Source organism: Populus alba, chromosome 3 (assembly GCF_005239225.2).
Source record: "Populus alba chromosome 3, ASM523922v2, whole genome shotgun sequence".
Taxonomy (NCBI): Eukaryota; Viridiplantae; Streptophyta; class Magnoliopsida; order Malpighiales; family Salicaceae; genus Populus; species Populus alba.
The window spans coordinates 9,096,314-9,106,605 of record NC_133286.1 but is presented as its reverse complement, the minus strand read 5'-3'; the positions used below and the strand labels follow the sequence as shown (position 1 = coordinate 9,106,605).

Genomic DNA, 10,292 nt, shown 5'->3' with positions numbered 1-10,292 from the left:
TAAAAACTTGATAGGTAAACAAATACAATTTAAATTGCTATAAAATACATTTACAACATACTAATTTAAGTTCAAAAGATATGTGTGTGTATATACATGTTATTTCTTTTGATGTGAGTACATTAATTTAGTTTAATTAAAAAATATTTTAATATTTTGTATTTATAATAATTAACACCATTCTATTCTCCCATAGGATATAGAGATGAAATCTCTTTTAGATGAAGTCTTATTTATAAGTTACAACACCATATTTTAGATTTAAATCCACTATCATAGTGATCTACCTTACGAAAACCATTTACCAATTTTTAATTTTTTTTTTTAGTTGAGCTAAACATCAAGAGTCATGACTATATATTAGACATTCAAAACCTGTAAAGTACATCTAATTTACGGTATAGTAAAGCAATCAGATCCTCCTCTGCCTTCGTATGTGAAAACCACCATCTCTCTCTCCTTCTATTCTATCCTTCTTCATCCATCAAAAGAGCACCGAAATCCATCAACAGCTCACCAACACTTTTTATCGGATCGGATCGGATCGGATTGGATCATCAAGTGCCATGATGTGAATCTCCGTGAAGCCCAACGCATTCCCCAAGCAAGGTTTTTCAATAATCTCCAATGGCAAAACTCTTAATTTTTAGCACTGCATTTAATTCAAAATCTCAATCCAAATCCCACAATTTGTTGGATTCTATACGTTATCTGCTAGATCACGAAATTTATTCAATTTTCCATAGGATCTTCTCGTTATGATCCTGTGTTTGATATCAATTTGTGTGTAAATGCAGGGGTGTGATCGAAGATTATTCTTTTATTTTGTTCTCGGTGGTGGGGTGAGTTATATAAGAGATGGCTTGGTTTAGCGGGAAGGTCTCTCTGGGGAACTTCCCGGATCTAGCAGGAGCGGTTAATAAGCTGAGTGAGAGCGTCAAGAATATCGAGAAGAATTTCGATACTGCTCTTGGTTTTGAAGATAAATCTGATTCTAGTAGCACCTCTGAAGGTACCGTACCTACTACTACCTTGCTCTTGGTTTAGATGTATTCTGGCTGTTAGAACTTGTGGAATGCTGGAGCTCATGCATACTGTTTTGTTTGTTTATCGAAAATAACTATGTGGTTGATCTCAGTACTTTGCGAAAATGTTAAGGTTTTCGTGCTAGAGCATGGAAGTTGATTTTTCAAATGTTGTGTTGAAGCTAGGGAACAACATGGTTGCATGTTCATTGGTTTTTTTTAATGTTCTAACTTGTGTGTATTGAGAATCATTTTATTTAGAATCTCCTTTCTATTTTCTTGCTAGCTTCGGGATTATGGCCGGTAATGTCCTTTATGGGGAACAAAAGTGAGGATAGTACTGTTGAATCGTCAGGGAAAACTGTATCTCCACAGAAATTGTCTATTGTTGAGGAGAAAGAGTCTCAAAATTCTGACAACCAACAAACCACATCTGCTGAAGAAAATCAAATGCTCGAGAGGAAAAAAGATGATGAGCATCCAGAGATTGCTGAGAAAAAAGATGATGTCATTTCAGATACTGGCAAAGCTGAACTTGAATCTGAAATTCAATCAGAGACTAAGGCTGTTGAACCTCCTGAGCCAGTTGTCCATGATGTTAAAGTATCAGAATCAGTTGACGATGTGCAGGGAAAAGAGATTTCGGAGGAGGGCTGTGCTGAAAATTTAGATACATTGGAGGTCAGATCAGAAGCTTCCAGGGTTGATGAAGTTGAGGCTCCTTCCATCTTGCATGACAAGTCACATAATGTGTCTCATACTCCTGATAGCACAGATGAACAAGAGACACAAGCTGAGGAGACTGTAGAGCAAAGTTCTACTATTCAAGCTGAGGCATCAAATGAACCGCAACCTGAGGCATTGAATGATGTGCAAGCTCAGGCATCAACTGATAGCCTAGCTGAGGCATCAAGTGATACCCAAGCTGGAGCTGTGCTTGATTCATCCAGTTCACAGCCTGTTAGTGCTGAAGTGAGTGAAATGGTTCATGAATTTTCCCTATCTGATGCATCTCCCCTAGATGAGGCTTCAGAAATTGTTTCTGGATCGGTTTCCCAGGCAGATGATGTCCACAATCAGACAGTTGGAGGGGACAAGCAAGTCAATGATGGTGAAATTAACATTAAAGATCAACACTTGAGTTTGAGGTCGAATATATCAGACTCTGTAGATTCCACGCTTGAACTAGAGAAGGTGAAGACTGAGATGAAAATGATGGAAACTGCACTACAAGGTGCTGCAAGGCAAGCTCAGGTATTACCATGTGGCACAGATATATTATGCAGGAAAAAACAGGCTTGAAACTTAGCCTCACTGCTGAATTGCTACTCTTATTGTCAAAATTGGACAACAGTACATGTTAATGCTGGACAAAAAAGTCAATTTTGGTCCTTGCTGAGTCATTTAAAGTATACATACTTTTGAAAGATACTGGATGATCTTTTCTCATATTGTTAGAACATTTCACTGGTCGATTCACACAATTTTATCTTCTTGATGGCCCTATAATTTATTTCAGTGGATAGAAAGATCCTCTCTAATTTTATATAAGTTTTTATTGTCTTGTTGTTGTTATATACTAAGCTCCACCAACCTTTCTTTCACTTGATTTTTGAATGATTTTTATGCTTGTTTTCTTCTCCTGTGTGCATAACACTTATTTGTAATGGATTGATATCACTGCAACCTGTGAGTGTTAAATGCTGTTGTCGCGTCATATATCATTGAACTTTTGTCTTCTCATGTTTTTCAAATTATGGTTGTCATGCCATAGTGGACCAACTGAGCCCCCAAGGCACACCACCTTCACCTTTCTGCTCATCAAAAGTGCTATTAGTACCTTTATGATGATAATGTTAGCTTGCGCTTCTCTTCTTTTGTTGAAAAGACTATTGAGATTTTGTACAACTGAACTTTTGATCAACAAAATTGGTATTTTTAGTGCTAGTTGTCAAAACTAAACTGTTTTGCAATTCTTTTGAGTCTTTAAGTTAGGCTAAAAGCTAACTCCGATGTTCTTCTTCCAGGCGAAGGCTGATGAGATTGCGAAGTTGATGAATGAAAATGAGCACCTGAAAATTGTTATTGAGGAATTGAAGGTCTGTATAAATTTTTACTATTTCTACATTCAAGTTAATTTGGATTAGGTACTTTGCGCATATATATACATTACAGTAAAATGGTTACTTTTGTACTTTAATTTTAAAAAAATTGGGTTTTGCCAATTACATTGTAACTGGATAGTTCATTTAGCTTGTGTTGCCAATATTGTTCTTAGTATCTTCTGTAAGGGTTGTGTTTCTTGTCTTAAAAGAATTCTTATTATGTTGTTGGTTGCTAGTTTGATGGTAAAAAAGAAAAAGAACTGACAATGATGTTGTATATTTACCTAAATATGTGCAAGCCATTCTCTGAACACTTGCTCTTTAGTCCTTAATTCAACCCAAAATATTGATCGTCATCTGCATGTTTTGCATTAGTTGGGTTTTTATCAAAAAAAGTAATTTGTATATTTTTTTTTTTTTTGTTTTTTTTTTTTTGGTAGAAACTTGTTCAATTATTCATCTCATCAACCCCCCTCTATTCTGTTTTGATCTTCTTTTCCATTAATTTAGAACTTGATTTTACAAATACTATTGTTGGTTAAAAAGATAGTGATTTGTGTTCACTTTCTCTCTGACCTGAATGACATTTTTACCGCTGAATTTTATGCAACAGAGAAAATCTAATGATGCAGAAATTGAGTCTTTGAGAGAGGAATACCATCAAAGGGTTGCAACTCTTGAAAGAAAGGTATGCTTCTAAAATTTGAAAATTATCACATGCCATTTTATTTATATATATATATATATATATATATATATATATATATTTTTTTTTTTTTTTTTTGCAATTTTAGGAAAAGCTAATGATTGGTTATTGGTTATGGAGATCGAGTATTTATTAATTGAGGCATATGTAATGTCTAAGATGTCATGATTTTGTGCTTATTGACCATATGTTGATCACCATATGAATGCTGTCTAGCTTAGCTGGCCAGGTCACATGACATGGTCCCAAGTGATTTTGGTTCAAATCCTGCTCTCAGCAGGGAGGGGAGGGATCTAGGGAAGTGGAAGCTATCCCCTGTTTTTTTTTTGGTTAAGTCCAATTAGCCTCCTAATGAATCAAATGAAAAATGTACACTGCAAGATATTCCATATAATCCAGAAAGACAGTCTGTCAATTTTGTGATATTGCTTTTTTGTTGGCTATTCTGATAAAGAAATTTTCATCATTTATCTGCAATACCATTCATGTTGAATATAGGCAACATCGTGCTCGTGCTGCACTATTATAGCTACTAGACTTAGAAGTAATTTCTTACATTGTCTAGTTGCATGAGATTAGTGGAAGAGGCTTTTTGCTGTTTTGGAGTCAGTGGGTGTCTCTGAATTGGGTGGGGGATTTGTTAATAAAGAAAGTGAGCTTTGGGAGGAGGAAGGACTAAAATGTTTTATGGCTTGTGTAGTGTTTGCTCTGATTTGGAATATTTGGTTCCAGTATTTTAAGAACTCTCCCTCTCAAGCCAACTTTTGTGAAATTTGCTGGCTTCTCTACAGCATTTTGCTTCAGGATCTCGTAAAGGAGTATATTTGGCTATTAATCAGCAGACTGGAGTTGCATCTTGTCTGTTTTTTTTATAAAAAAAAAAATTTATTTCCAATTCTTTGTTCCTCACTGTGGAGGATACCCTTACCCCCCTTTTGATTTGTATCTCTTTTTGGATTTTCCCCTTAATAATATTTCCATCTTTTTTCAAAAAAGAAATGGTTTAAATTGAGAATATATGTGATATTTAAAAGCCTAAAAGTTTTGGATAGTACCAATGCCTTGTGGTACAGCTTGTATGCTGTGGTGGTGTGAGAAACTTGCAACTTAAACTCTGAGTTTCAGTCTGATGAGCTCTCCTGTGCATTTAAAGTTGAAAAGATTTATGTTTTTTAATGGCAATTAGTCTTATTGCTTTAGGTTTCTTACTGCAGAGATTAATATTGTCTTGGAATGTTTGGTTACAGGTTTATGCTCTTACAAGGGAAAGAGATACACTCAGGAGAGAGCATAATAAAAAAAGTGATGCAGCTGCTCTTCTGAAGGAAAAGGATGAAATCATTAATCAGGTTATGGCTGAAGGTAGAGCCACTCAAGCATTTATTTCCATGTGTAACGAATGTTTTTCATATTCTGATTCTTTCAGAGGAAAAGATACTATAATTTCTCCTACTCTACCTTTTTATTGCATGTCAAGCAGCGATGCAGTGTGAGGGTTTGTAGAACTAGTCAGGATTAAGGTTTTGAGACATAAATACTTAATTTATTAACAATTGAAGATGTGTCTCCTCTTTTTATAACAGTTTTGTATTGGAGGAAACAGTTTTTGATGGAGTTTGCAGAGCAATGAGGTTTTTGTTTCATGTGATCTTTTTATCTGAAGATTTTGTCTGTGAATTCCAGGTGAAGAGCTTTCAAAAAAGCAGGCTGCTCAAGAATCTACTATTAGAAAATTAAGAGCTCAGGTATCTACCGGGCTTACTGATTAACTGTACTTTTGATGTTTCAATATCTAATAGCAATGCTCCTGCCTTTCTGATCTAAGGATGTTTTGCTTGTTTCCCCTTTTTTTGTGAAATTTTAGATTAGAGAACTTGAAGAAGAAAAGAAAGGTTTGATGACCAAAGTTCAGGTAATTTGATTCTAAACTGTAATGTAGCTCGCTACATATTATCATGACATTTTGACTATTATGCTACCATTGGATTCACGATGAGATGGACTGTTGTGCCTGAACTTTTTTGGCATTCATTTTATGAAAGTTTTCTGTATAAATATATAATAAAAGATATGTTGTCACGGCATTGATAACATGTCGGGCCTTTTGAATTTGACTTACATCCAATATTTTAATGTTTGTGAAGCATTGCTTAGATTCTGATGTCAGATAAAAGGACTCCTAATACATATTGCTTGCAAATAAATGAAAATCATTTTCTGGAGTGGAGGAATGCATTTTTTTCCTAATCTGTAAATTAAATCTCATTCTTTATTAGCTTCTTTGTGTTATAATTCGTGTGAATTGCTGCAAAACACTTCTTGTGTTAGTTTCAGACATCATTTAATTGAAATAACTACCTTTTCTGGTCATTGTTTTGGCATCACCCTGTATTTTATCAACAATTTTTTTTTATCCACTTCCAGGTGGAAGAAAATAAAGTAGAGAGTATAAAAAAGGACAAGACAGCTACAGAGAATTTGCTGCAAGAAACAATAGAAAAACACCAAGCAGAGCTTTCAGCGCAGAAAGTTTATTATACTAACGCCTTATCTGCGGCCAAGGAGGCTGAAGCATTAGCAGAGGCGCGTGCTAATAATGAAGCCAGAACCGAATTAGAGAGTCGTCTAAGAGAAGCAGAGGAACGCGAGACTATGCTAGTTCAGGCACTTGAAGAATTAAGACAAACCTTGAGTAGAAAGGAGCAGCAGGTTCTTACTTAATTTTATTGAGATTGTTGATATGTGCCTACTGATATGCTGTAAATGACTCCAGTACACACTTTTTGATTGATTTCTGGTTTCATAGGCCGTTTTTAGAGAGGAAATGCTACGCAGGGACGTTGAAGATCTTCAAAAACGTTATCAAGTGTGTTGAACTTTCTCATACCTTGCTGTAAATAAGTCATTGCTTTTGCTTTTGCATTATTCTCTATTTACTTTTAGTTGTGATAACTAGTTTTGCTTTTTCTCTAGGCAAGTGAGCGCCGTTGTGAGGAGTTGATTACTCAAGTTCCAGATTCTACCAGGCCTCTCCTAAGGCAGATTGAAGCCATGCAGGTGGTTTTATATTTTCATGCTTCTTTATAGTTCCCATTGGTGTCCTTGTGAACCTCAAATTATAGGCTATTTTTGTGTATGACATTTTGTCACTTGGTATTAGGAAACAACAGCAAGAAGGGCCGAGGCCTGGGCTGCTGTGGAGAGATCTCTAAACTCTCGACTACAGGTGCCTGAATGTTATTTCTGGTTATGATATAACATGTGAAACTTGTAAAGACAAATATATTTATTAGTTGTTACATTTTCAGGAAGCCGAAGCGAAAGCTGCTGATGCTGAGGAAAGAGAGCGCTCTGTGAATGAACGCTTGTCTCAAACCTTATCTCGAATTAATGTTCTTGAAGCACAGGTTCATCATCTTTCTATGAAATTTTTTTTGTTAGTGATGAAACTGTTTGATGAATAGTAGCTGAAATTGTGTATGCTCAGATTTCTTGTCTCAGGTCTGAACAAACACAGTTAAGTAGGTCCCTTGAAAAGGAGAGGCAGAGAGCAGCTGAAAACAGGCAGGAATACCTTGCAGCCAAGGAGGAAGCTGACACTCAAGAAGGTCGTGCAAATCAACTTGAAGGACAAATTAAGGAACTGAGGCAGAAACACAAGGCAGAGTTACATGATGCACTAATACACCGAGAACTTCTACAACAGGTACCACCCTTGGGTTTCTTTCTACTCATGTCTATCATGGTTAATTAGGTTGCATGTGTTTATATTCTGGGTAGCCTTTGCTTTGTAGTTTTTCTTCCATTGCCAACTGCATTATAAACACAATTCAGTCTCAACAATGCTTAGACGAACATGCTCAACTTGACATGTCTTAAAAAGTGAATCCATGGAAAGGGCATGTATTGATGTTTTGTCTGTTCAGCTGAAGAACTTGGTTCTTTTCAATTAATGAATTTTCCCTTCATGAACATGATCTTTTCACCTGTTAGTAAGAAGATCATCTTGACATTAGTAGAAGCCAATATTAAGTTTATTAATTTAATCCACATTTGGAATTCATTTTAAGCTGGATGGTTTTGTAGAAGATAATTTCGGCGTTGCTATACTGATTTCTCTAAAATTTTGGATGGTTTTAAGCTGGAGATTTCTTTGAAAGAATAGAACAAAAGCTATCTTCCTACTTTATCATATGCACTTAAGTTGCAATGCTGTTTGGAAGACTCATGATTTAAGCTCTTATTTTATTTCAGGAAATTGAAAGAGAGAAAGCTGCTCGGTTGGAGTTGGAGAGGACAGCTCACATCCATTCTGCTTCTGCATCTGATAAAACTCCTATTGCAAGGAGCAACTCTGCTTTTGAGAATGGTCTGCTTTACTTTTGAAATTTACACCAGTTAACCTTATTATCATGTTCATATATTTTGTAACATTTTGCTAATTTTGCAGGAAACTTAACCCGAAAGCTCTCCAGTGCTAGTAGCTTGGGCAGCATTGAGGAGAGCTATTTTCTGCAAGCATCTTTAGACACATCCGACAGTCTTTCTGAACGGAGGAATCCTGGAGAGGCAACCATGAGTCCTTACTACATGAAGAGCATGACACCTAGTGCTTTCGAATCTGCCCTTCGTCAGAAAGAGGGTGAACTTGCATCGTATATGTCTCGTTTGGTAAGTGTATTTTTTTTCTTGAACTTCATGCTTAAAGGATCACTTGTTATAACATATTGTCAATCTGTATGCTGTATTGTGCATTCTGGAGCTAAGTTTTGCTGAGTGCACGCTTTGGGGATGTGTTGCCTTTGGATGATCATCTGAGTTTATGATTACAATTTCCAAGTGCAGCTCTGATGAATTATTTACATTTTTTATATGCTTCAGGCATCCATGGAATCTATCCGTGACTCTCTCGCAGAAGAGTTGGTCAAAATGACATCACAGGTGAGTTTGTACATGTTCTTTAGTGAGTCACATTTACAGCAAAGGTAATTCCTATATTTTATTGTTCTCCATGATTTTTCCATTTAATTGAGTTCAATGAATATTTTGATCCACTGCAGTGTGAGAAATTACAGGCAGAGTCTGCCCTTTTGCCTGGTGTCCGGGCAGAACTAGATGCACTGAGGAGAAGGCACTCTGCTGCCCTGGAGTTAATGGGTGAACGTGATGAGGAAGTACGTATGTCTATCTTGTTTGGAAGTTCCTTTGATTGCAAACAATTTTATCAGCCTTAATGTTCTCATGGAATAAATTGTCTGGTTTGCTGTTGATGTTTTCTAGATCTTATTGCATAATTGAAATGCGCTAAGCCTCCTCAAAAGTTTTTAAGCCAGTTTTTTTTTATCCTTGAAGGAATGTTTGTTTTGATTAGCTTATTAAAGAAATGCATGTTCCTTCTGACGCCCAGAAATGAAGTATTGGGCTATTGGCTGTGGAATTAAGTTTGCCCTGAAACATGATTAGTCATTTTACTACATGGCATCTTCATTATTTAAATAAAAAGTGTAGAGACTGTATAATGCATTTATCTACTGGAGCGCTTTAGATCTTTGTTTCTTGTTCCGCTTTCTTTTCTTAAAACTGCTCTTCATGGAATATGCACCTGCTGAATCAAATGGAGTTCTTGAAGAAATGAAAAGTGAAGTAGGGGCTTCAGCATGAAGTTTGTCCAATACAAGTGGGAAGAATAACACGCGGACTGAAATTTTTTTCATGTAATTCTGTTGGAAGACTCTTTGCCAGATATTAAATTTTATTGATCGCAAAAATACTTGTATCGAGATTTCCATTTTGTGATTATGGAAGTGAAATTTTGTGATGCCCTTTATATGGTTAGATGGAATTTCTTGATTATAGTCGTGGAATTTGTGTTATATATGATAGCCTGACTTTTTGATGGCTGCATATTTCCAGTTGGAGGAACTTCGTGCTGATATTGTAGACTTGAAAGAAATGTACAGAGAGCAAGTAAATTTGCTTGTGAATAAGGTACTTCCTTTCAATCTTTTTATTTTTTCTTTTTACCCAAACCGTGTCCAAAACTTGTTCTTTTTCACTCCTTGTTTCATTTTTTGGCCTGAGTTCCTTTTCACTACTTGTTTCTGTGCTTATGCTTGCAAATTGTTGACAGATCCAAATATTAAGTACATCCTCTGGCAATGCCTGATAAGTTGACTCAACGAAATGTGGTATTTGCCATTTATTGTGAAGCTCATGGTATAGGATGTCTGGTAGATGTGATTTTGTTCGAACATTTTTTTGCCCTCTATACTTGTGGTTCGGGGCAAGCAGCTTCTTCAAGTGTTTTGGGGGATCCTTTTTCATGAAATCCAAAATTGTATTGTAATTGAGATGAATTTGTTGTATAGCAAAAATCAGATCGTGACAAATTTGTTTCTCCAGCTTGAAGATGATTTTGAGTTTTTGGATTTATTTAGTGATGATTCAAATTCTTCA

General features: G+C 35.9%; 1 protein-coding gene across 1 annotated transcript; it reads left to right on the top strand.

The window, feature by feature from the left end:
* The first annotated feature begins 326 nt into the window (after positions 1-326).
* LOC118037973 (golgin candidate 5) lies at positions 327-10,292 on the top strand. The gene is made up of 20 exons (XM_035044170.2): positions 327-609; positions 798-1,012; positions 1,312-2,279; positions 3,053-3,124; positions 3,744-3,818; positions 5,084-5,198; positions 5,520-5,581; positions 5,701-5,748; positions 6,261-6,545; positions 6,643-6,702; positions 6,810-6,893; positions 6,997-7,062; positions 7,145-7,243; positions 7,324-7,542; positions 8,091-8,205; positions 8,287-8,507; positions 8,718-8,777; positions 8,897-9,010; positions 9,750-9,824; positions 9,967-10,292. The coding sequence occupies exons 2-20, from the start codon at positions 859-861 to the stop codon at positions 10,000-10,002; spliced, it is 2,928 nt and encodes a 975-aa protein (XP_034900061.1). The 5' UTR covers positions 327-609; positions 798-858; the 3' UTR covers positions 10,003-10,292.

Coding starts and splice junctions, on each gene's coding strand:
- LOC118037973 (XM_035044170.2), top strand. CDS start 859: ATGGCTTGGTTTAGCGGGAAGGTCTCTCTGGGGAACTTCCCGGATCTA. Junction 1,013..1,311: donor TTCTAGTAGCACCTCTGAAG/GTACCGTACCTA, acceptor TTTTCTTGCTAG/CTTCGGGATTATGGCCGGTA. Junction 8,778..8,896: donor TGGTCAAAATGACATCACAG/GTGAGTTTGTAC, acceptor GATCCACTGCAG/TGTGAGAAATTACAGGCAGA.